A 27,268-nucleotide genomic window follows, 5' to 3' on the forward strand; every position below is an offset into this window, starting at 1 on the left:
ACCAAAGGGAGGATAGTTCAAAAACTGCTAATAAGCCTAACCAAGGAGTTTGATCCTGTCTGTTATGTGATTGAGCAAACTAGGGACATTGAAACTATTGAAGTGCAGGAGGTAATTGTAGCATTAAGAGGTTTTGCTCAGCGCCTTGACAGACATGCAGAAAGCACCACTGAGAAAGCTTTCAGCAGCATGAGCATAAACTCAAAAGGATCACAATCAAGTTCTAGTTCTGGCTCAAATAAATCAAAGAAGAACTGGAAGTCCAAGGATAAGAAATGGGATTCTAAACCTCAAAACAGTGCCAATCAAGGGGGAAAACCAAGTCAAGGAGACAAATCTGGAAAATGCAAACATTGTGAGAAGCTACACTATGGTGAGTGTTGGTTTAAAGGAAAACCAAAGTGTCATGGCTGCAATCGATTTGGTCATTTTGTCAAGGACTGTGACCAAGCAAACAAGGCAGGGAAACTTGCTAACATTGCAAATCAGGTAACGGAACCTGCCATTATGTTCTATGCATGTCATGCTGCAACAATTGGAAAGAATGTGAATATGTGGTATGTTGATAGTGCATGCAGCAATCACATGACTTCCCATGAGTCATTACTTGTAAATGTTGATAAAAGTGTGAAGAGTAAAGTCAAAATGGGGACTGGTGATCTAGTGCAGTCAATAGGCAAAGGGACTTTGGCTATAGAAATGAAGGGTGTGACTAGATATATCAAAGAAGTCATGATTGTACCAGGTTTAGATGAAAATTTGCTAAGTGTAGGTCAAATGATAGAACATGGGCATTGGATTGTATTTGGTGATAATGCAGTTGATATCTATGGAGATAGGCAGCTGGAAGATTGCATTGCAAGAGTGCCAATGAAGGGAAACAGATGTTTTCCTTTAAATCTTGACTATGTCAGTCCTCCTGTGGCAAACAGAGCAACAGTTGGAGAAACTTCCTGGCTGTGGCACAGAAGATTTGGGCACCTAAACTATATTAGTTTGAAGTTGTTACAAGAGAGAGATATGGTTCAGGGACTGCCTAATTTACAAGAACATGAGAAGGTCTGCTCAGGTTGTGCTGTAAGCAAGAATAACAGAAGCTCTTTTGATAAGGAAGGAGCTTGGAGAGCCTCTCAACCACTAGAACTGATTCACTCAGATATTTGTGGTCCAATGCAGACCATCACTCTTGGAGGAAACAGATACTTCCTCACCTTCATTGATGACCACACCAGAATGTGTTGGGTGTTCTTCTTGCAGCATAAGTCTCAAGCATTCAACATATTCAAAAGGTTCAAAAGCATGGTTGAGCTACAAAGTGGTCATCAAATTAAGAAGCTAAGAAGTGATAGAGGTGGAGAATACAGATCTCTGGATTTCTCAAAGTTCTGTGAAGAGATGGGATTAGAAAGGCAACTGACAGTAGGCTACTCTCCACAACAGAATGGAGTTGCAGAGAGGAAGAATCGTACGGTGGTGGAAATGGCAAGAGCCATGATGCATGAGAAGAAAATCCCTTTGAAGTTTTGGGCAGAAGCTGTCAATACAGCTGTATATCTGCAAAACAGAAGCCCTACAAGTGCTCTAGACAATTCCACTCCATTTGAGAAGTTCAGTGGAAGAAAACCAGGTGTCAAGCATTTGAGAATATTTGGTTCTCTATGCTACATTCACATTCCCACACAGAAAAGGCACAAACTGGAAGACACTGGTGAGAAGGGAGTATTTGTAGGATATGGTGTATGTGAAAAGGGGTATAGAGTGCTCAACTTGAGAACTCAAAAGATTGAGTTGTCTAGGAGTGTTATTTTTGATGAAGAAGCAATGTGGAATTGGGAAACAAATGAGGCATTGCAAATTCCTATGTCTTGGGGTGATGGAGCAAGTTCAACTGTATCAGATTTGGATTCAGAATCAAATCTGTTACAGCATCAGTTTGTGCAGTCTCCTATGGAAACACAAACAAGTAGTGATGTGCATGCTACTCAAGACTCTGCTCCATTAGAACCTTATGATCACACCCCAAAGAAATGGAAGAATTTGAGTGAAGTGTATGCTCAATGCAAGATGAGCATCATTGAACCTGAAAATTTTGAAGAAGCAGTCAAAGATGAAGCTTGGGGGAAGGCTAAGACTGAGGAGATACTTATGATAGAGAAAAACTTCACTTGGGAATTGGTTGATAGGCCAAGTAGTAAACCAATTGTGGGAGTGAAGTGGATATTCAAAATTAAGCTTAATCTTGATGGCTCCATTCAAAAACATAAAGCAAGACTTGTTGCCAAGGGATACACACAAAAACCAGGGATTGATTTCAATGAAACCTTTGCTCCTGTGGCAAGGTTAGACACCATTAGAACTCTCATAGCTCTTAGTGCTCAGAAAGGCTGGAAACTATGGCAATTGGATGTCAAGTCAGCCTTCTTAAATGGTGTCCTTGAAGAAGAAGTTTATGTTGATCAACCGGATGGTTTTGTGGTTAAAGGTGATGAGGATAAGGTGTATAGGTTAAGAAAAGCTCTCTATGGGTTGAAGCAGGCTCCAAGGTCCTGGTATAGTGAAATTGACACTTACTTGAGTCAGTGTGGTTTTCACAAAAGTCCAAGTGAAGCCACTCTCTATGTGAGAACAAAGGAAGGTGTGGGAACACTAATAGTGTCAATCTATGTAGATGACATAGTGTACACAGGAAGTAGTGATGAAATGATGAAAGAATTCAAAGCTGAAATGATGTGCAAGTATGAGATGTCTGACTTGGGTTTACTCCACCATTTTCTTGGTATGGGAGGAACACAAACTGAAGGGAGCATCTTCATTCATCAAAAGAAGTATGCTCTCACTCTCTTGGATAAGTTTGGACTTAAAGACTGCAAGTCAGTAAGCACTCCATTAGTGGCTACTGATAAATTGAAAAGAGAGGATGGAAGTGATGCTGCAGATGAAAGTTTGTTCAGAAAAATTGTAGGCAGCCTGCTGTACCTTACTGCAACCAGGCCAGATATCATGTTCTCTGCCTGCCTGCTTGCAAGATTCATGCACAACCCTTCTAAGATGCACTATGGGGCAGCTAAAAGGGTTCTAAGGTACATACAAGGCACAATTGACTATGGAATTGAGTATGTGACTGGAAAATCTGCACTCTTAGTTGGTTACTGTGACAGTGACTGGAGTGGATCTGAGGAAGATATGAAAAGCACTTCTGGATATGCATTTTCATTTGGAAGTGGTGCTTTTTCATGGGCATCAGTCAAACAACACAGTGTGGCTCTCTCTACTGCAGAGGCAGAGTATGTGAGTGCAGCAGAAGCTACATCACAAGCCATTTGGCTCAGGTTTGTTCTTGAAGATTTTGGGGAAGAACAGACCACTGCAACAACTGTGTTTTGTGACAACATTTCAGCCATAGCAATGGCTAAAAATCCAGTTTTTCATCAACGAAGCAAGCATATTAAAAGGAAGTTCCACTTTATTAGAGATGCAATACAAGAAGAAGTGATTGAACTGCTCTACTACAAGGGAGAAGAGCAGATTGCTGATATCTTCACCAAAGCTCTTCCCAAAGACAGGTTTGACTATTTGAGGAGAATGCTTGGAGTGAAATCAGCTAGCACTTTAGAAGGGAGTGTTAAAATGTAAACTGTCTAGCTAATTTCAGATTAGTTACTAAGTTTTATGTCAGTTTATATTCAATCTGTTTTTAATCTTTGTGTTAGCTGTGTGCCTTGTGCTTATATGCCAGGTGCATTGCTTGAGTCTGTTTTGAATTCCCAGCTGTTAGGACAGCTGTGTAATGCCATGTGTCATACTCACATTGGCCTACTATTGCAATCCGTTAGATTTGAATCTACTGATGTAAGAGAGAACCTGTAATAGTCATGAAGGAATATAAGCTCTGCTGCAATGGTTATGCAGGGTAAGAATACAGTTAGAACAATCCAAGACTCACTGCTCTCTCTCTCTCTCTCTCTCTCTGAGTACATTTCTTGCTCCCTTCGCAATCCAAATATTCAACAGTTAAAGCACTAAAAGGGTTCTCTTTCAAGGAGAGGAAAATGAAAAGCTGTACGCACCAATCCCATAGAAGATTTAGCTTGTAACCACTTGGATAATCTTTTGTACAATGATTTCTTGATGTCTAGCATGATCCCAGAAGGCCTACAAGGCAAAACATGGTTTTACCTGTAGAAAACAAAAAACAAATGAAGGAAATTTTATAAATCAAATGTTTACACCGGAGAGAGAGAGAGAGAGAGAGAGAGAGAGAGAGAGAGAGAGAGAGAGAGAGAGAGAGAGAGAGAGAGATCATGCAGAACAAATATCATATATTTATCATACCAAAGTGTGCTTCCAAGAAGAATTTGATGTCAGCTTCTTTCTGTCCATTCACATGCTGGTCCTGCTGCAGCAATAAGAATTTGATCACAATGTTAACTTGAATATTGTGGCTCATGCATCTACCATTCATTCACAATCATTTATCTATCAACTAATCAGTACAATTAAGAATCATACAAGGCATCAGCTATACATGCAAAACCATATAGAAAAGATGAAATTTTTTACCATCAGTTGGTATGCTGTCTTATTTAATTGGCCAATTTTTATGAGTAGAAATATTCATGAAAGCTGTTCATTTGTAATTTCCCTCTGATATGTCCCCTAGTGAAATCAAGAGCAAATCCTCAAGACAAATCGAAGATTCAAAAATATATGATACCAACCTCAAGATCGCAATCTTCGGGGTCCGAGTTCTTTATCTCAATCCCGCAATTATCAACCCCATTACCTTCCGAAGCTGAAAGCAAATGCTCACCTGAAATGCTACCATGTTTTCTCTATACTGGTAGAATTTCTTGTAGGGGTAAAGTTGAAAAACTCTAACAAAAGCTTTGTGGCTGGGTGTCCGGAGAATGGCCTTGGGTGTAAATAGAATTCTTCTGTATCAGAAAATTAACTTTTGGTTTTTTTCCCCAAACGGTAGGATTTTCCGGACCATTTTGCTATGCTTAATTTCCCGAGCCCTAATAGGACATAGAGAAAGGCTTTTATGTTGTCTGTTGGGCCAAGTTAGGTAAATCATTTTAGGGTAGTGTTTTACTTTGTTAAAACCATAAAAACCTATTCTATAGAAAGAAGGTTAGACTGGGGTATGAGCTTGATATATATATATATATATATATGTGGGTGAATTGGATGTGAAACCTGAGATTCTTAACCCCAGAATTGCATCCACAAAGTCTCCGGTGAGTTTCGAAAGCCTTTGCGAATTTTGCTCTAAATACTGGACTGATCTTTCTCCGCTCCAAGGAGACTTCTTTTGCTAGGTAGGGAAAACCATTCCTGTTTCTTTTGACAATAGTTGTACCATGTGATTAAATTTTCTCTAGCATATGATTAACTGCACTTATTTAAATGCGGATGTTTTGTAGATATGAGATCGATATTGGCACTGTCGATGATTCGACTTTGTAGTTGTCCATATGTTATTGATATGTCGTCCTCGATACACTTTATTGAAGTTTACCTTTAACAGAGATTTCATGTATTTGTGTCAAAACCCTAGAGGTATGACTGTGTGTGTGTGTATATATATATATATATATATATATATATACGTGTGTGTGTAATATTGTTATGTGCCTCCTCATTCCGAGCAGTTATTGGAGTCACCTTATTAGGAAAATTACAGACCCGTTTGATAACCATTTCAATTTTCAGTTTTACTTATTTATTTAGTTTTCAATTTTTAGTTTTCGTTCGTACAAAACTGAAAACAGGAAACTTGCTTGGTAATTTGTTTTCACTTTTAAGTTATATGTGGAACTTGCAAATGAAATTTTTCTCGGGGTGAAATTGTTAATTTGATGTCATGTATGTTACAAAGAGTCCGTAGCATTTGTCGGTTAAGTTTTTGGAATTATGATAATTTTTTAGTGAATTTTGGTTGAACTAAGTCCACGGTAGAGTATAAGTTGGGAGGTCCTAGATACTGAGTTTTGGGACTAGGTTTCGTTGTTGCATTTTTATCAAGACATTTGTTATTTTATCAAGTTTATTCAGTCCCTAACAATAGATAATGAAAAAAAAAACAGAACATTTATACTTCTTATGTGTCGATTTTTGCCACTGTTTGATATAACTTGATGCATACTTCTCATGTGTTTTCAATAGGAGAATAAAGTTTCCATTCATGACAATGAGACATTCACTTATTGAGTGGGATGAAGGATGGAACTCTATCCAGAAGAGTATGAACAAGCTGAACAGGGTTATAGAGGGATTATCTGAGACTCCATTCGACGCAGAAGATTTTATGATGCTTTACACTACTATCTACAACATGTGCACTCAACCACCTCCTCATGATTATTGTCAACAGCTATATGACAAATATAAGGAGACAATCGAGCAACATATTACTTTGAAAAGGTTGCCCTCTCTCGCAGAGAAGCATGAAGAGTTTATGTTGCAGGAGTTTGTCAAAAGTTGGGAAAGACATAAAGTTCGGGTTAAGCGGATGTCGCACTGCTTTTTTTTTCTTGCTCGCCACTTCATCCCCAGTAGATCACTTACTAACCTAGAAGAAGTTGGACTTAACTGCTTCCGTGAGTTAAATCTTAGAGCGAGAGTTGCTGCATTCAGTCTTATTGATCGAGAACGTGAGGGAGAGCGAATTGACAGAGGGCTGTTGAAGAATGTGATGGGTATAATTGTTGAAATTGGAACAGAGAAAATGGATGCTTACAAGGAGGACATTGAAGGACACTTGCTAAAAAGTTCCGGTGAATACTATTCGCGTAAAGCATCGAGTTGGATTGCGGAGGAAAGTTATATGGATTACATGGTGAAGGCCGAGTTATGCTTGAGAAGGGAGAAGAATATAGTTTCTCATTACTTGCATTCAAGCAGTGAGAAGAAGCTGGTGGAGAAAGTGGAACATGAGTTGTTTGAACCTCTTGCTAATGCATTTAAACAGAAAGTTAGTCTTGAAGTTAAAGCTTTGGTCCAACAGGCTAAAGATGATGCATCAAGTAACCAGGATTTCAATGGAGCTTATGGCATGCAGGAGCATGTCCTTGTCAGAAATATACTCGAGCTTCACACTAAGTACCTGGCTTTTTTCAGTGATTGCTTGATAAAAAACTATATCTTTCACAGGGCTCTGAGAGACTCTTTTGATCTATTTTGGAATGGACCTGTTGCTGGTAGTTTAGATGCTGAATTACTAGCTGCATTCTGTGATAATCTCCTTAAAAACGATGGGAATGAGAAGTTGAGCGATGAGGCCGCTGAAGACACACTTGAGAAGGTTGCTAAGCTGGTTTCTTATATGAGCTCCAAGGACCTTTTCATAGAATTCTACAAGAAAAGACTTATTCCTCGACTTCTGTTTGATCGGAGTTCCAACTTGGAACGTGAAAAAAGTTTCGTAACAAATTTGAAACAGAAATTGGGTGGAACGTTCTTGACATCTAGGATTGATAAAATGGTCGAAGATATGACATGGACTCAGGACAATAAGACCAGCTTCTCGGAATATCTTCACAGTAATCCGAATGTAAATCCTGGATTGGATTTCACCGTCACTGTTCTGACAACTGGTTTGTGGCCAAGTTATAAACCATTTAATCTTAACCTTCCTGCAGAGATGAAGACCTGCGTTGAAGCTTTTGAGGGATTCTACGAAACAAAAACGAAATGTAGAAAACTTAATTGGATTAACTCATTGGGAACTTGCTACATTAATAGCAACTTTGAGTCAAAAACCATTGAACTAGTTGTGTCAAGCTGTCAGGCTGCTCTCCTATTGCTTTTCAGTGATGCAGATAGATTGAGCTATTCCGAAATATTCACTCAGTTAAATCTTGACCATGATGACTTGGTTCAGACTCTTTATTCATTGTCATATGGAAAGTACAAGATCCTCCTGAAGGAGCCTAATACAAAGAATATATCACCAAATGACAGCTTTGAGTTCAACTCTAAGTTCACAGGCAGAATGAAAAGAATCAAGATTCCTCACCTCCCCTTGTATGAAACGAAGGAGGTGATCAAAGAAGTCGAGAAGGACAAGCGATATGCTATCGATGCTGCAATTACCCGGATAATGAAGAAGCAGAAAGTTTTGGATCTTCAACAATTGTTTGTGGAGTGTGTTGAAAAGTTGGGACATATATTCAAGCCTGACATAAAAACACTCAAGCAGCGTATTGAAAATCTTATTGACCGAGATTACTTGGAGAGGGACAAGGAAAACCACAACATTTTTAAGTATCTTGTATGATTCAAGGGTTGGAGTCTTCGTATTATCCAGGATGTGCTGGAGTTAACACAGCAAGACAAAGGAGTTGTAGTTTCTTTGGATTTCAGATTTGCTGTAATTTTTTTTTAAAGCTCTTTTAGTAATTCTAGGATTTTGAAAAGAGAGTGGCATTTTTGTTCAGTTTTCTATTAGGGGCAGTTTAGTAAATTTTCAACTGAAAGAAATTATATGGAATTATGAAAATGTTACCTTTCCATGAGCTACTTAACCAGTGGCGGTTCTACTGCCTACCCAAATTTTTTCAAAAAAAAAAAAAAAAAAAGAAAACCTATATGTAAGCAAAGTTAATCCTACCCATCCCAGGTAATGGTGTGAACCCCTGCCTACCCAAACTTAAAAGCAACCCAAGTGTTATATGGCCCAGTCAAACTTAAAAAAAGAAAAGGGGGGGAAGCAATATAAGTAAGCAGCCAATTCCCTTTCGACTGTGCAATAGTCGACAGTCCCAAATCATTATCTTTTGCAGCTTCTTCTTGAGTTTGGACATTCTCTCTCGATAGCATGTTCTCATATCTAAGGCCAATAAGTATTCTTCTATTGACTTTTTCCTAAAATAAATGTATGCATCTTAAGTTTTTTAATAGTTTAATTTAGTTTTAGATTTAAATAGTTTAGTTTTTTGTTGCATTGCATTAATTTGGTTTTTTTGTTTTGTTAAGTTTTTACATCTTAGAGTAAATCTTATTATGTTCTCCCTGACTAGGTGTATCTTTTTATTTTTATGAATGAAATTCACTCGTACCGTCAAATTTTTAAAGTAAGTTTCACCTACCTAACTTGCCTGCATATATTTGAAGCCTTCTTTATATATCTTCTTCTCTGCCTTTTGATTGGTTAGTCCCAACTCCCAACTAACTCTCATAATTGGTTGGCCACTTGGTCCCCTAACTGAAAAATCAACCCCAATAAGCCATCAAATTGCTTCTGAGTGGGACAGAAGAAGCTTCATATCCTTTTGACTCATTCCCTCTTTGAGACTGAGTCTTCTTGTTTGTCCTAGTTTTTATTTCTTTCTAATTTTTCTATATTACCTCTCTTTCTTTCCCTCCCATTGTTGCTAGTTGACCAGCTATGTCTGCCTCTATCTTCTTCATCCTTTTCTTCACTTCAATCTTTCTTGACATAGAGGCCTCAAATGGAAACTGCACAGATAGGACACCCGATATTCGATTTCCTTTCCAATTAAGAGGGCATCAGCGTCAACACTGCGGTCACATTGGTTATGAGCTTGACTGCAAGAACGGAACAACCATAATTCACTTCCCATCCTATGGTGATTTGGTAGTTGTGGGAAGCTAATTAAATCAAAACCCTAGGTTAAATAATTAGGCCAACCAATTTGGGAATTATTTGACCTAATTAGGAGTTACATAACCTAATTGGGAATTACCTAATCAAATTGGGGGTTACTTGATCCTCGCCTTAATTAGGGATTCGGTTAAATCCATAATCTCTAAATACACCAACCTCACCAACCACACCAACCTCACCAACTACACCAACCCCACCAACCTCTCCAAGGCCACTATAAATACTGGGTTACGCACAAGGATGAGGTACGCCTAAATTCCTACTAAAACTCTGCAGAAATTATTTCTCAAAAACCCTAGCCACCTCCTCTCTTTCTCTCTCTCACACAAAGCTCCAGCCACCGCACACGGCTCCGGCCACCCGGTTTTCTTTGAATTACCCTACCTAACTTAGGCATCGGAGGGCCTTTGGCCAACACCCCCCGGGTGTGGTCCTTTTACTCCGATCTGTTTTGCAGGGAGAAAGAGAGGCAGAGAAGACGAAGGAATCTTGGGCGAATATTCTCATAGGGAAATTTGCTCCCATAAATTGGTGCTTTCATTGAGAGCGCGAGATATATTCAAAGCATGCTCCAAATCCATCTTTCACACATTTTTTCAAACAACCATGGTTGATACAAGACGTACGAAGAGTAACGCCACCACGATGGGCCCATCTCATGGTTTCGTGGTGGAAACCTCAATGCAACCGCACAGAATCGTGGCTGCCAACGCCTTGCAGTCGTCCTCTAGTGCTTTGCAGCTGCCTTCAGCTGCTGGAATTGTAGAACAGCCGCCACATGACCCTGGGACCTCCACAGCCTTACAGTTGCCAGCGCCGATTACCGGAACTGCTCTGCCTCGCTGTCCTGCCGTCGGAGCACAGCAGCAGCCACACCACTCAACTACCGGATTTGCTGCGCAGCCCCATGGCTACTCCGACGTCGTCCCAGTCTTGGAGCAGATCCATTCTTTCCCTCCTCTGCAATCACACTTGACATATGCACCTGTGTATGCGTCTAATGGAGCCCTAGCCCATATGCCGTTGGGCCCGATGCACAACACTCTACTTGACCCCCGCAGTCAGGTGGACCTTAACTCACGGGTCGATCAACTCACACAAAAGGTCGATGATCAGAACAACCTGATTGGCCAGCTACTCAGGCAGATCAACTTGAATCAAGGCCCTAACCTTGGACCCCGTGACGAGGAGAGGAGGGCACACCAGCATGCCGGCGAGCAGTTCGAGAGGTCCCAGGCTGGTCAAACAAGGGCAAACCGGCAGAGGAGAGATCGAGATCAAGTAGATGAGACGTAGACAGCCGCGAGCGTGTACTCTAAGCCGTTCGGGCTAGGACCGAGGACCAATGTGCTCGAGAGGCTAGGCCTACAGTCTAATGTCCATGCCCGCTTGGGCCCACAAGGAGCTCGAGTTCGTGAGCAGTCGCGTGACGAGCACAACGACCGACGCCCACCAACCTGCTTGAGGGCCAACATGTGGCGGCAAGTTGTGGAGGAATGCTCACAAGCTCAATCTCCTAATCTGCCCCAAGGGCAGGGCACCCAAGGGGATCGACCCTTGGGAACCGAGAAAGAAGTTAGCCAGTCGCACTCGAGACACCAAAGACGTCGACCTGAGCAACCCTCCTTGCGGGCAGAAGATGATGATCGACGCCCACTAACCTGCTCGAGGACCAACACGCGGCGACAAGATGTAGAGGAATCCTCACAAGCTCAATCTCCTAATCTGCCCCACGGGCAGAACACCCAAGGGGATCGACCCTTGGGAACCGAGGAAGAAGTTAGCCAGTCACGCTCGAGACGCCGAAGACGTCGGCCCGAGACTCCAGTCCTGCGAGCAGAGGACGTCGAGAAGCTAGTGAATGACCGACTCCAAGCTCTCCAACTTAAAGGAAGCACGGAAGAAGCCCTGCACAAGGAAATTGATCGAGTTGACTGCTCGCCTTTTACCGACAAAGTGGAACGAGCTCCTCCACCGAAGCGGTTCACAACGCCATCCATCACTCCATTCAAGGGAGACTCTGACCCTGAGAGCCATTTGAGGCACTTCAAGAGCGCCATGATCCTGTACAAGGCAGACGATGCCCTGATGTGCAAAGTGTTCGCGATGACCCTGAGAGGAGCAGCTCAAGACTGGTTCCACACTCTACCGTCCGCGTCGATAGGAAACTTCAAGGAGTTGGCCCTCATCTTCACAAAGGAGTACACCTCCTACAAGACGGTCAGAAAGCATGCGGACCATCTATTCAACCTGCGCAAGAAGCCAGATGAGTCTCTACGAGACTACCTAAGACGGTTTAAGGCTGAAAAGGCTAACATCATAGGATGCAATGACCAAGTTGCATCCTCAGCTTTCAAGAAGGGCTTGCCAACCGAGTACGAGTTATACCGGGAGCTGGCCATAACACCAAGTCAAACCTTGGCAGAAGTGTTCGCGACGGCAGAACGCTACGCACTTTGGGACGATGATCGAATCGCCGCAAAGAAAGCCAGCAAGCAAGTTGATCACCCGACGAAGCAGGCAAGCCAAAAGAGCAACCAGTTCGAGCAAAGAGCCCGAGATAAGCGCAGATCGCGGCCCCGAGAGGGAAGCTCAGAAATAGGGACCTTCACTGAGTTCGCTATCCCAATTCATCAGATCCTGGCTCAAGTGAAGGACAAGCCGTGGGTGAGGAGACCGCCACCCATGAAGGGAGACCCCTCTAAGAGGGACACCAGTAAATACTGCGCATTCCATGGGGAGCACGGACATTACACCAACAACTGCAATGCTTGGAAAAGGCATCTTGAGGAGCTGGTCAGAGAAGGTCATTGCACAGAATTCGTCGCAAAGAAGGCCATCCAACAGATCGAGGATCGTGATGCGGCTGCCAAGGAACCTCCCCAAAAGGTCATTCGAATCAACACCATTCTAGCTGACTCCCGGGAGTCCGGGCTGACCACCAAGGAGCGTAAGAGGAAGATCGCGCAGGCGACTTATGTCTCCCAAGTCACAACAGGAGTACCAGTCATTGTGGATACACCCATCATTGGTTTCCAGAAGAAGGACTTGATCGGGCTTGACCTACCGCATAATGACGCGCTAGTCATCTGCATTCAAATTGAACAAGCTGTGATCGAGCGAATTCATGTGGATGAGGGCAGCGCAGCTAACATCCTGCAACTATCTGTCATCCAACAGATGGGATTGGAGCCCAAGATTAGCAAACTTGCCAGGTCGCTTACCGGCTTCAATGGGGCCACATCAATCACTGTTGGAACGATCGACCTTGACGTCCACTCACCCCCAGTGCTCTGCTCGCAAACCTTCATGGTCATCAACGAGATCTCCCCTACAATGGAATCTTGGGCCGACCGTGGATCAGCAAGATCGAGGCCATCACATCTGCTCTACACCAGAAGATTCGCTACCCCATCCCTGGAGGCGGAATCGGGCAGATCAATAGTGACCAAGCCATGGCAAGAAGATGCACAGCTCAAGGGCTCAAGAAGAGCAAGCAGTTGCAGTTCACACCAGTAATGCAAGCTGCTAATGAGGCACGAAGCGCTCCCAGCAAACAAGCAAGCTCGAGCGAGAAGGGAGCTGTTACCCCACAATAGCAATTAATGAGCCAGGATCAAGGCGAGGGAATCCGCCCGGAAGACTCCCCTGAAAAGGGTTGGAAGCCTGAGGATGACGTCGAGTTAGTACCCCCTGATCTTGGCCAGCCAGACAAAGAAGCGCAGATCGGCTCGTGCCAGAATCCAAACAAGAAGGATCGAGAGGAGGGAATCCGCCCGGAAGGCTCCCTTGAAGAAGGTTGGAAGCCTGAGGAAGACGTTGAGTTAGTACCCCTCGATCCTAACCAGCCAGACAAGAAAGCGAGGATCGGCTCGCGCCTAAGCCCAGACGAGAAGGTGGAGTTGACCATCTTCCTCCAAAACAACAAAGACATGTTCGCGTGGTCACCATCTGACATGCCCGGCATCGACCCAAACATCATCTGCCACCGCCTCCATGTCAACCCTGCCAGCAAGCCCGTGGTGCAGAAGAGACGCAACTTCGCTCCCGAGCGAGTCGCGATCATTGAAGCCGAGATCGACAAGCTTCTAGCCGCCGGATTTATTGAAGAAGTCTCCTACTCAGAATGGCTGGCCAACGTCGTTTTGGTGGCAAAACAAGAAAAGGGCAAATGGAGAGTGTGCGTCGATTATACCGACCTCAACAAAGCATGCCCTAAAGACAACTTCCCATTGCCGAGGATCGACCAGCTCGTGGATTCAACTTCCGGCAACCAGCTGCTCAGCTTCATGGATGCCTACTCCGGCTATAATCAAATTATGATGTACGACGATGACAAGGCGAAGACCTCTTTCATCATCGAGAGAGGGACCTACTGCTACAAGGTCATGCCCTTTGGGTTGAAGAACGCTGGAGCAACCTATCAAAGGCTCGTGAATAAGATTTTCAAGGAGCAGATCGGCAGAACCATGGAAGTCTACGTGGATGATATGCTGGTCAAAGCCCCCAAGCGTGGAGACCACCTCAAAAACCTCACCGAGGCATTCAGCCTGCTCCGCCAATACCGCATGAAGCTGAATCCAAGTAAATGCACGTTCGGTGTATCATCCGGCCGATTCCTGGGGTACTTAGTCACACAACGAGGTATCGAGGCACACCCACGCCAAATTAAAGCCATCCTCGAGATGAAGTCACCTTCCACAGTGAAAGAAATACAAAGTCTGACGGGCAGAGCAGCAGCTCTCAACCGATTCCTCTCGAAGTCTACCGACAAGTGCAGACCATTCTTCAAAGCTTTGAAGAAGGGGCAAAAACACAAGTGGGACGAGGAGTGCGAAGTAGCTTTCCAGAGTCTAAAGACCTACCTTACTTCACCTCCCTTGCTCTCGAAGCCAATTCTGGTGAAGACTTGTTCGTGTACCTGGCAGTGTCCGACTCAGCCATCAGCTCAGCTCTCATCCGAGAAGAACTTGGGGCCCAACATCCGATATTCTATACGTCAAAAGCTCTCCTCGATGCAGAGACTCGCTACCCAAAATTGGAGAAGCTCATTTTGGCCCTTGTCGTTTCCGCGAGAAAGCTGCGGCCTTATTACCAAGCTCACCGAGTCATCGTTATGACTGACTTTCCTTTGAGATCAATCCTCCACAGCCCTGATGCTTCTCAGCGGCTTATGAAGTGGGCAATAGAACTAAGCCAATACGACCTCCTCTACCGGCCAAAGACTGCTATAAAAGCCCATGCCTTAGCAGACTTTGTTGCAGAGTTCACACCATCAGCCGAAGAAGAGAAGCTGGTCAGCAAAAAGAAGGAAAGTTCGAGAGCAGACAAGACCTCCGCGGAACCTGACCAACCCAGAGACATGTGGCAGCTACGCGTAGATGGAGGGTCGAACCAGAAAGGAGCTGGAGCAGGCGTCGTCATCGTCACTCCAGATGGAACCCTGTTAGAGCAAGCTATCACACTTGGCTTCCCAGCTTCAAATAACGAGGCAGAGTACGAGGCATTGCTCGCTGGCTTACGCCTGGCAAAGGAGCTATCAATCAAGAAGCTGGCCATCTACTCAGATTCCCAGCTGATCACAAGTCAAGCCTCAGGAGAATACATGGCAAAGCACCCAAGGATGATCTTGTACCTTGACAAAGTCCAAGAGCTGTTGAAGGCGTTTCCCACCTTCACCATCCAGCAGGTGCCCCGAGCAGAGAACGCGCACGGATGCACTGGCAAGCTTAGGATCAGCACTGGATACCCAATTCAAACACTCTATCCCGGTCGAATACCTTGACCAACCTAGCATAGAAGAGGCAGAACAACCGGACCAATGCAGATCGACGAGGACCCTAGCTGGAAAGAACCCATCATTGACTACATAGTGAATGAAAACTTGCCCCAGGACAAGTCTGAGGCCAGGAAAATCAAGCAGAAGGCTGCAAGATATTACATGAAAGGCGACACGCTTATCCGTAGATCATACTACGGGCCTCATCTCACTTGCATCAAGTACCCGCAAACGTTCGAGGTTCTTTGCAAAATACACGACGGCGAATGTGGAAATCACGCTGGAGGCAGGTCGCTTGCTCAGAAGGCTCTCAGCATCGGCTATTTCTGGCCTACCATGCGTAAAGACTCCACGGAGTATGCTCGAAGATGTTATCGATGCCAACGGTACAAGCCGATCCCTGGGTTGCCAGCTGAGGAATACCATCCGCAGAACAGTCCATGGTCGTTCATGCAGTGGGCCATTGACTTGGTGGGACCTATGCCGACATCACCTGCCAATAAGGAGATGATGATCGTTGCCACTGATTACTTCACCAAATGGATCGAGGCCGAGGATTTATCTTTTACCAAGGAAGCTGACATTGAACGCTTCATCTGGAAGAACATCATTTGCAGATTCAGTTGCCCGCAATCGACAGTTACCGACAATGGTACACAGTTCGTGGGCAGGCAGATCACTGCATTCCTTGCGAAGTATGGCATCAAGCAACACCTGTCAACTCCCAGATACCCGCAAAGCAATGGCCAAGCAGAGGCATCCAACAAGATCATGCTGGACTGCCTAAAGAAAAGACTGGAAGGCGCAAAAAGAAAATGGGTCGACGAGTTGCCAGGAGTTCTATAGGCTTATCGCACAACCAAAAAGAGATCGACCGGAGAGGCACTGTTTTCCTTGGCCTATGGGACGGAGGCAATCATTCCCCCACACATCACAGTCCCTTCCATGAGCATTGAGGTGGGAAGTCTTGACCAAAACTGCAGGCAGATGAGAATCAACCTTGACCTGCTTGAAGAAAAACGAGAAAAGGCCATTGTTCGAGTTGCCGCCTACGAGCAGCAGTTGACGTCCTACTACAATAAGAAGGCCAAGATCAAACAGTTTCGGCCTGGAGACCTTGTGCTCAGAAAAATTTTCATCACATCACCGAGGCAAGGGTCAAAGAAGATGAAGCCAAACTGGGAAGGCCCCTACATGATCAGCTGCCCCTCCAGCCCAGTTCGCTCCTCCAGCCCAGTTCGCCCCTCCAGCTCAGTTCGCGCTCCGGCCCAGGTCGCATCCCATCCCAACACGGGCCTGCTCCGTTTGCTCCAGCCCTGCGGCCTAAGACGCGCCTAGCTGTTCGCCTGGTCCAGCAGCCATGCCCAGCGCGTATGGCCCATCCTAGCGTGCCCAAGCTCGAGCCCAGATTGCAGCCTCTCTCCAGCGCAAGGACCAGCCTACTTCAACACACACCAACATCGTCTTGGCTCACCAACGTGCACCAGGCTTGCATGCCTCCCTTAGCAGACCACTTCACCTTGCTGCCAAAGCTCCCCATGCTGGACCCGCAGCCAAGAAGACAAAATATATATATAAATATACATATATATATATGCATATATATATATATATATCTTACCTAAAGATGCACTCTCTCCCTTGGTAAGCAGACGATTTTCAAAGAACCTCTCTTTGAAATATGGGAAGTGTTTCTTGCGATTTGAAGACAAGCAAGGAAGAGCCTCATATTTAAAGCGATTAGGGTTCCTTTACCTACCTACAAGGAATCTCAAGCCCATTTCGACTAGGAGTCCAATTTCAGAAAATTAGCAAGTAGAAAGCCTCCTCCATGCAGGAGCCCAAACCAAAGAAGGAAGCCCAGTTGCAATTGGATGGCCCAACGGTTAATCAACATCTCCTACACGCCGTCACACGCCACGCAGAAGCTGGGGGGGCATTTGTGGGAACCTAATTAAATCAAAACCCTAGGTCAAATAATTAGGCCAACCAATTTGGGAATTATTTGACCTAATTAGGAGTTACCTAACCTAATTGGGAATTACCTAATCAAATTGGGGGTTACTTGATCCTCGCCTTAATTAAGGATTCGGTTAAATCCATAATCCCTAAATACACCAACCACACCAACCTCACCAACTGCACCAACCCCACCAACCTCTCCAAGGCCACTATAAATACTGGGTTACGCACAAAGATGAGGTACGCCTAAATTCCTACTAAAACTCTGCATAAATTATTTCTCAAAAACCCTAGCCACCTCCTCTCTTTCTCTCTCTCACACAAGGCTCCGGCCACCACACACGGCTCCGGCCACCCAGTTTTCCTTGAATTACCCTACCTAACTTATGCATCGGAGGGCCTTTGGCTAACACCCCCGGGTGTGGTCCTTTTACTCCGATCTGTTTTGCAGGGAGAAAGAGAGGCGGAGAAGACGAAGGAATCTTGGGTAAATATTCTCGTGGGGAAATTTGCTCCCACAGTAGTGAAATCCATCTCTTATGATATCAAAAAACTCGATCTTATTGACCCGAAGAATTGTGTCCATGAAGTTTATCTTAACCTCAATCTCTCCCTTACTCCATTTCAGTATTACCATGCTGTGAAAGAGTACTCATATCTCAATTGTTCAGTTAGGAGTTCACCTCCTTTGACAGAAGTCCCCTGCTTAAGTGGCTCTGACTATCACGTTTACACTGTGGACCCTTCTTTAGCTGTCCCAGATTCTTGCAGTGTAGTAAAAACCATTCATATTCCTTTTATGTATAGCCCTTATCTCAGTGACAATAGTTTCAGTCTCGGATTAACTTGGAGCTTACTTGGCCATGAAGATTGTGAGGCAAAATAAGGCCAGAGTTCATTGCATCGAGAACAACAAACCGAATGTTTCACTATGGCACATGCTAAAGGTAAATTACTCAATCTTGGTTTTTCTTTTCTTTCCATTTTTATCTATTTTTTCCTGATGTGTTTTCCTTATAGTTGAAGGATATCAAACTTTATCATCCACAACCACGAAACGCCAAGTTATCGAGTGGGATCAAGGATGGGATTATATGCAGAAGGGGATCGCGAAGCTAAAGAGGATTGTAGAAGGATTACCAGAACCAAAGTTCAGCTCAGAAGAATATATGATGCTTTACACAACTATCTATACCATTTGTATTCAAGACCCCTCCTTATGAGTATTCTCAGCAGCTTTACAAAAAATATCAAGAGACATTTGAGGAATACATTACGTCAACATTGTTGCCCTCTCTAAAAGAGAAGTAGGACGAGTTTTTGTTGCAGGAGTTTGTCAAAAGTTGGGCAAAACAAAAAGTTATGGTCAGATGGCTGTTGCGCTTCTTTCATTATCTTGATCGCTTCTACATCGCAGAGAGATCTGTTCCCGGGCTAAATGAGGTTGGATTTAACTGCTTCCGGGATCTGGTTTATCGGGAGGTAAATGCCAATGTGAGAGTTGCTATAATTGGTCTTATTAATAAGGAACGTGAGGGGGAGCAAATTGACAGAGCACTATTGAAGAATGTGATAGACGTATTTGTTGAAATTGGAAAGGGACAAATGGAAGCTTATGAAGAGGACTTTGAAGCACATATGCTAATAGATACCCGCGAATACTATTCGCGCAAAGCATCAAGTTGGATTCTTGAAAATCCTTATACAGATTACATATCGAAGGCCGATGAATGCCTGAGAAGGGAGAGGGATAGAGCTTCTCATTACTTGCATTCAAGCAGTGAGAAGAAGCTGGTGGAGAAAGTGCAGCATGAGTTGGTGGTGGTTTATGCAACTCAACTGCTTGAAAAGGAGCATTCTGATTCTGGATATAGTGGTTTTCCTAGAGACATTAATGTGGAGGATCTTTTTATATAAGAAACCTGTTGCTAATGTATTTAAACAAGATTTTCCTGCTTGAAATGGATCACAAAAAATAAATTGTAAACAGAAGGCATGAGAAAATTTTTGTGCTTATTGTCAGTTTTATAAATTAATGTCAAAATTCAATAGCCACAATGCAGCATCTAAAAGGCTTACCATGTTCACAAGGAGCATGAGCAACATAGAAATTAAGAACTGGGTTCAACTGACGTTATTTTAGATTTTACAGTTAAATTGTGTGCAGCTCTTTTAGAAATTCTAGAGGATTTTTTGTTCATTTGACTGTTGAAAGCCAGTTTGAGTCATATATTTGTAAGTATTTTCTTTTTAATATATAATAAGGAGCATATCCCATTATATTATATATTTTTTCAAAAAAAACGAATTTGTTATAATGATATTGAGTTAGGAGATAAATGCTTTAGCCCATTAGTTTGACTTTGTGATTTGTTGTGTGAGCTAACGCATGAGAATATATTTTAATATTATATAATGTATGTAGTGGCGGATTCAAGATTCTCAGAGATCTCAATATAAAAGTGTCGAAATTGTTTATGGAGTTGACAAGAAGTCTAGAAAGGTGAAAAACAAACCAAGATATCGTAAATCAAACCAAGCCAACAAAATAAATAAAAAATGTCTTTAAAAAATCTAGAAAAAAAAATCATAAAACATGGACTAAAGTGTGATAAATTTTGCATAAGGCTTGTAACTCAAATGTTTAAGAGCATTTATCTTTGCATCTAATGTCCTAATATCACTTGTGTAAAAAACAAGTGTACACATTTTTTTATTTCTTTATTTTTAACAATGTGAGAGAAATAATTCAAACTAATCTCTTGGGACGTTAGGATGAGAAATTGGGAGTGCAAAGTTTTTTTTTTTTTTTTTTTTTTAATGATTAAAATATATCTCGCACTTTTATTGTAGCTTTTGAATAAGATTTTATTGTAAAATTTTAACCATGTTAAAATATGCTACACCACAAGAAAGTTAAAAGTCCCGGTTATGAGCTTGTGAAAAGCTACTCACCTTTTTACAGCAAAACCCTAGGCGTATGGCGATCTGCTTCTCACATCTTTCTCAAATTCCCCTGCTTAAGGGGCTCTGCCTTCCCCTGCTTCCTTCTTCTTCTGCAATGTGGTGAAAACCGTTCCTACCCTTTTCAGTATATACTCTCAAGGTTTCAGCAGGGCACAAGTTAAAGGTAAAATCCATCTTCCTTCTTCTTGTACGCCTTGTTTCTTTTCGGTTGTTTTTCCCTTCCAATTTTTGATGAATTGAGATGAATATACACGAGTGGGTTTTAACATAGAAACAAATAGTAGAAATTTTCCAACTTGAATTGAACTGAATCCAGTTGCTTCAAGGTACACATGTATTCATTTATCTTTCAAAATGTAGAAAGTTGGAAACAAGAGGAATATTAGCTCAAGTTGTTTAAGTCTGAGACATAAATATTCTTTTTCTTGAAGGCATCAATACATGATTCGAAAGAAAAAAAAACTCATAAATTTCATATTGGGTTTGGCTGAGAGAATGAGTTTGAGTAAAATTTCTTACTGGGTTTGGCTGAGAGAATGAGTTTGAGTAAAATTGCAGCTGGGTTTGATTAAAGTTGCAGCTTGGGTTCATTACTTGGTTGATTGCTACAAAGAAGAAGTTGGGTGGAATTTAGTATTTTTTTTAATTCAGAAGAAAGGAAAAAGAGGAGTTATTGGGTTGGGTTTAAATTTTTGGGGCTGGGTGGAATTTAATGCTTTTTCAGGTTGGTTGATCGGAGACGTTGCTGGGTTTTGTTTAATTCTTTTGGCTGGGAGTTTGCTTGAATATACATATATATATATTTTATCGTTTGGCTGAATTTCGTTTTCCTGGTTGTTTTGCCAGGTTTGAATGTTTAATTTTCTGAAAGCATTTTGGTTGAATACGAAGAAGAGAATAGAGGTTTTTCTTAGAAGACCAAAGACTTTTATTAGTGCACAGCATGAATGTCATTCTTTTCCATATCTACAGGTTCTCTTTAGAGCTTACACTAGGTGTTCTTTCTATATGTATTTTAATAAATCTCCCTCGCATCATCGAGAAAATTACAGAAAAACAGGAATGGAACGCTATTGAATCGAAGGTTGACTAGTTTAACATGTTAGCTAGTGTTGTGACTGTTATGGTCTAATGTGCATATACTTCAGTTGAATCCTTTAACGATCAGGATTTATGTTAAAGCCCTAGATGTATTTATTATCAATATGTAGTTATTGGGAGGTGCCTTCTCATGCCGAGCAGTTATTGTAGCCTCCTCAGTAGGCTTACTAGAGTTAAAATGCTCTAATCTATAGGGATGAAGTATGGTATGCCCTATGAAAATACTATTTATGTCTATTTGATGGCCATAAATGTCATATTTATTTACCATTAAACCTATTTTCCCTTTGGTTTATTTTCTTTTCACAAACAATAAAAACATTGTATCAAGGAGAAGAATCTGATAGAAATTTCAAATTGTAGAATTTTGTCACTGGGTTTAATATAATTATATTGTAAAGGTATCTCACTTGATATTATCTGTATGTGTTTTCTTTGTAGTTGGAGGCTGTTAAAATTTTGCATCCACGACAATGGGTTACCAATTTATCGAGTGGGATCAAGGATGGGACTATATACAGAAGGGGATCACGAAGCTAAAGAGGATTGTACAAGGATTATCAGAACCGCAGTTCAACTCAGAAGAATATATGAGGCTTTACACAACTATCTATAACATGTGTATCCAAAAACATCCCCATAATTATTCTAGGCAGCTTTATGACAAATATCGGGAGACATTTGAGGAATACATTACTTCAACAGTGTTGCCCTCTGTAATAGAGAAACATGGTGACTGTATGCTGCAGGAGTTTGTCAAATGTTGGGAAAATCATAAGATTATGATTAGGTGGCTGTCACGATTCTTTAGTTTTCTTGATGACTACTACATCGCTCAAAATCACGCATCACATCCTGGGTTGAATGAAGTTGGACTTAACTGCTTCCGTAATATGGTTTATCAGAAGGTAAATGCTAATGTGAGATTTGCTGTACTTGTTCTTATTGGTAAAGAACGTGAAGGAGAACAAATTGATAGAGCACTGTTGAAGAATGTGATAGATATATTTGTTGAAATTGGAATGGGACATATGGATGCTTATGAAAATGACTTTGAAGGATACATGCTAATTGACACTTGTGATTACTATTCTCATAAAGCATCAATATGGATTTGGGAGGATGCTTATACGAATTACATGTTGAAGGCAGAGGAATGCTTGAGAAGGGAGAGGGATAGAGTTTCTCATTACCTGCATCCAAGCAGTGAGAAGAAGCTGGTAGAGAATGTGAAACATTGGTTGGTGGTGGTAAATGTAACTCAACTGATTGAAAAGAAGCATTCTGAATCTGGATGTAGTGCTTGGCTTACAGTTGATAATGTGGAGGAGCTTTCTAGGAAATTTATTGCTAATGTTATATTGGAAAAAGAAGTTCCTGCTCAAGGTTCAACCTTGGTTCAACATGCTGAAGATGCCGCAATGCAGGAATGAAATCAATCACACTACTAACAATTGTGAACCACTCTGGGATCTACAGTAAATTGTGCACTGGTTGTTTTAGAAATTCCATGAACAGATTGCAACTTACAAGTTGTGATCAGTACAAAGAGGCTAGATAGAAGTATAACTCTATCAGGAAACGGGGAAGAGATTTACAATGAATATACATGCGATAGTTGCATCAGATAATCTAAGTGTTTGGCTTGGATTGGGTTTGTCCTTCATATTGTTTTCTCTTTCTTTGATATTTTGTTTCTCTATGTTACTTTAATGAAAGATAGATTGGGTGGGTCTGTTCATCTTCATCTCTCTCCCGAAGAATGAAGATCAATTGCCATTGTCTGTGGGGCCAAGTAAAATCCCTTTTTTTTGGGTCGAAGGAATGGAGATTCCATTAGCATAACAAGTTAATTTCTATAAACAAACTCAAAAAATATAAATAAACTCCACACTATTTAATTTCTATAAATAAACTCAAAAAAAATCCAAAAAATAACAGTTGGCTCTATTTAATTTAATTTTTATTATTTAAATTACTTTGATGTCCTTTTGAGTATTTTAGGTTTTTTTATGAGCTTTTGGGGTTGAGCTTGTTTTAAAAAATATATGGCAGTTTTGTAATTTATAAGAAGTTAAAAGCCCCTTTGTTATGTTGTAAATGGGCTTTGGGTGTGTTTTTAAAGTCCATTTCATATAGGATATTTTTATAATTTGGGCCCTTATATTGGGTATAATAATGAATCTCTCTAAAACAAAAGCACAGCCAAACAAAATAAAAGTCTAACCATAATACACATAATTTAGGCCCAACGCAACAAAAAACCCTAAGACACACAAACCCTAAAGTCAGACCCCAAGAACTAAGCAGCCGCCGCTGCCACTTGATTTGTCGTCGCTGCCAGTAGAGGAAGGTCCATGAGAACCGACAAAGGAGATTTGAAGAACGTGAATTCGGAGAAGCAAGCCACCACCGTGCATCAAGCTTAAGCGTGGCTAGTAGACCTTCACACGCATTTCCCATTTATGGCTACTTTCTCAACTTCTCTAACAGAATTAATAATAAAAATTAATTCAGATACCATGAATCAATTCATTTGTGTTTTTTTTTATTACTTTTGTGTATAATTCTTGAGTATAAACATCACAAGAACAGTAAATACGTATACAAGTATTTAAAAATGGAGGAAGTATTTATAAAATGTACAACATCATGTCATATACAAGTATCAATACAATTTCCAGAAGCTCAAAATAACACAAAATTAAACATTAAAAAAATCAGCGATTTACTAAAGTACGCCAAGGAAATCAGATAATCTCTATCCAAAACCTGTCACAACACATTTTTGTACATCATTAAAGACAACTGTTTGTTTTCGTACAATTTACACAGCAGCCAAACGGAGCGCACAGAAAACTTGAATGAATAAAGCCCAACATTATTGAGGGACGTTCCGTTTTCTGCTTTTCAGGTTTTTATTTCTAATTTTGTTTTACGGATAAAATTGGAATTTAGAATTGGGAAAAAATATTATTTGAAGAGATGACTGGTTTAGCTAAAAGAAAAATCCTGATCCTCTGAACAAAAAAAAAAGATAAAATCCTAACCCTAGTCCTATACACTTTTGAGTGTGAGCCAAGTAAAATCCTATATGGAGTTTCCCAAAACCCTACACCCACTCTATATATATACATGGTCTCATATATTGTTCTGAAAATCAATAAACGTGATCTTCATAAACCCAAAATTCTACCAAGTCTTTTACTCTATTGTGAAAACTGCTAATCTTTTTCTACCATATAGTGATATTCTTCGCTGATCTTTCACACCCGGACTTCCGAGACTTGTTCTGCATCCGAGTTGGAGGATATCGAAGATCTCTGTTCGCAACAATGAAACGCAGAATTATTGAGTGGGATCAAGGATGGAACTCTATCCAGGAGGGGATTATGAATCTAAAGAGGATAATTGCAGAAGGGTTACCAGAGAATCAAGTCAATGCCCCAGTGTATGTTAATATTTACACCATTATCTATAACATGTGCGTTCAAAAACCTCCCCATGATTATGCTCAGCAGTTTTATGACAAATATCAGAAAAGGAACACATTACTTCAACGGTGTTGCCCTCTTTGAAAGCGAAGCATGACGAGTTTCTGTTGCAGGAGTTTGTTAAAAGTTGGGCAGATCATAAGGTTATGCTTCGGTGGATGTCCCGAGCCTTTTCATATCTTGATCGCTACTTCCTCACTCAGCGATCACTTCTGGGCTAAATGAAGTTGCACTTAAATGCTACCGTGATTTGGTTTACCGGGAGGTAAATGCTGACGTGAGAGTAGCTGCACTTCGTCTTATTAATAAAGAACGCAAAGGAGGAGAAATTGACAGAGCACTATTGAAAAATGTGATAGATATATTTGTAAAGAAACTGGTATTTCATATATTTGTACAATATACAATTCTGAATGTACAGCAACATATATAGGAGATGAACCTGCAATTCTCCTTGTATCTAGATCCTACAAATCAGTGGTTAACCAGAATAGGAATGCTAAATTGTAGCTGTCAATCTTTTATACCAGAAAAGAAATATTCACGTTGACTTCTTATTTAAATACGTCCCTTCAAGTTGGAGAGTGTATGTTGTATACTCCCAACTTGCCTAATAGTGAGCCAAAAGGAACCTTGCCCAAGGGTTTAGTAAATATATCAGCAATCTGCATCTTTGTTGGCGTGTAGGCAGTAGACACCAAGCCTGATTGAATGTTTTGTCTTACCAAGTGACAATCAAGATCAATATGCTTCGTTTGCTCGTGAAATACTGGATTCTTTGCAATATAAAGAGCTGATTGACACTACAAGGAAAATCCCTTTTAGCGACGAAACAAGATGGTCGCTATAACACCAAATTTCGTCGCCAAAGATAAATAGCGACGAATATTTTTGGTCGCCAAGGTCGTCGTTCAAAGCTCTCGTGGCTAAAAGTACCGTGCGACGAAACAAAATTTCGTCGCTAAAATATTTTAGCGACCAAACTTGTCGTCGCTAAACAGCTCCCGGTTGGTCGCCTATAGAGAAGGAGTTGCCACCAAAATACCAAAAATTCCCACGAACATGGAATTATTTGGCGACGAAATAAATGTTTGGTCGCCTAAACATTTCAGCGACGAATTTTTGGTCGTGAAAGATGTACTTTATTTGTCGCATATGTTAGTTGGTTTGGTTATTTTCAGAATGGGCGACGAAATAGATTAGTCGCCAAAACTATAGATATTGGTATTGTCAATTGAGAGATGAAAACTAATTTGTCGCAAAAAAGTGTATTATTTTTTTTAAAAAATAATTATTTATATTTTAAGCTTTGTAACAGAATATTATTTACTCCACAAAGTTTTTGAAAAACAGTAAATAGATGAAATTAATAGAAATAGCATAATTACTATTCAAAAGATACTAGCTGTTTAAGCACATGTCAATGTATGCTAGGTACAAAAACCAACAAGTGGCTAGATACAAAAGCCCCTAGAACCCCCAAGGTAGGCTAGATACAAAAACCATCAAGTATGTAGATGTACACACAACTTAATGACTATTTCCAATATCATCAAGATCCTCATAAACATTACGTGAACCACCATTATTACCTTGATCATCATCACAAGGAGAATCACCAACATGCTGGGACAGAACACCTAAATGTGAGGGTAAAGGACCATCATGGGTTCGCATCCACTCAATGACATCCAAAAGTTTACCCACTATGCCCTGAAGCTCACTTACTGTGCCTTTCAACTCACCAACTGTGCCTTCAAGTTCCTCAACCTTTTGCTCTGTAGCAAAAGAGGAGGCAACTCCACCACTATGCGAACTCTCCATTCGAAGACTAGAACCCAAGCCTCGAATCCTCTTGCCCTTTGCAACCCCAAGTTCTACAATCATGATCTCTAATTGTTGTGGGATAGGGAGTGTGACTTGATCTAGTGGAGTTCCTGAACTCTCTGCCACTTGTTGCTTGGCCTTCTCATACTCTTCATTCATCTTCTTCTACAAAAAGAAGCAAAATAAAGATAAGTAAATATATATAAATGCATAAAAAGAATGAAGTAAATGGGACGCCAGTACGACCAATTTTGTTCATAAACTAGCAATGCCAATTATCCTAATCAAACAGTCACAAAGGAAAAAAAAAAAAAAAACTTGAAGCAAATAATGAAAGGAAAAGGCACATAAAAATGGAATAGATCTCTTTGGATATGCAAATTGCAGAAAGTTTGAAAATACTCACAGATCTTATAAAGATCTTTTTCTGCATCTCCTGAAAAGCAACAACAATACAAACAAGAAACTTCCAAAAACAGGGATTATAAATATTTGCCGAGCAACATG

General features: G+C 41.4%; 3 protein-coding genes across 4 annotated transcripts; all 3 read left to right on the top strand.

Moving 5' to 3' along the window:
- The first annotated feature begins 6,193 nt into the window (after positions 1-6,193).
- Positions 6,194-8,281, top strand: LOC117628919 (cullin-1-like). Its single transcript, XM_034361463.1, has 2 exons — positions 6,194-7,068; positions 7,156-8,281. The coding sequence occupies exons 1-2, from the start codon at positions 6,194-6,196 to the stop codon at positions 8,279-8,281; spliced, it is 2,001 nt and encodes a 666-aa protein (XP_034217354.1).
- Positions 8,282-11,104: 2,823 nt separating this feature from the next.
- LOC117628920 lies at positions 11,105-13,150 on the top strand. The gene has a single exon (XM_034361465.1). It carries the CDS (start codon positions 11,105-11,107, stop codon positions 13,148-13,150), a length of 2,046 nt encoding a protein of 681 aa, XP_034217356.1.
- A 7,162-nt stretch (positions 13,151-20,312) lies between these two features.
- LOC117627979 (cullin-1-like) lies at positions 20,313-23,106 on the top strand. 2 transcript variants are annotated; one of them, XM_034360312.1, is made up of 3 exons: positions 20,313-20,502; positions 21,186-21,311; positions 21,882-23,106. In XM_034360312.1, the coding sequence occupies exon 3, from the start codon at positions 21,914-21,916 to the stop codon at positions 22,871-22,873; it is 960 nt and encodes a 319-aa protein (XP_034216203.1). In that variant the 5' UTR covers positions 20,313-20,502; positions 21,186-21,311; positions 21,882-21,913; the 3' UTR covers positions 22,874-23,106. The 2 variants fall into 2 exon arrangements, with proteins under 2 accessions (XP_034216203.1, XP_034216201.1); XM_034360310.1 differs by lacking the exon at positions 21,186-21,311.
- The last annotated feature ends 4,162 nt before the right edge of the window (positions 23,107-27,268 follow it).

The sequence above is a fragment of the Prunus dulcis genome, chromosome 5, assembly GCF_902201215.1.
Source record: "Prunus dulcis chromosome 5, ALMONDv2, whole genome shotgun sequence".
In the NCBI taxonomy this organism is placed as follows: domain Eukaryota; kingdom Viridiplantae; phylum Streptophyta; class Magnoliopsida; order Rosales; family Rosaceae; genus Prunus; species Prunus dulcis.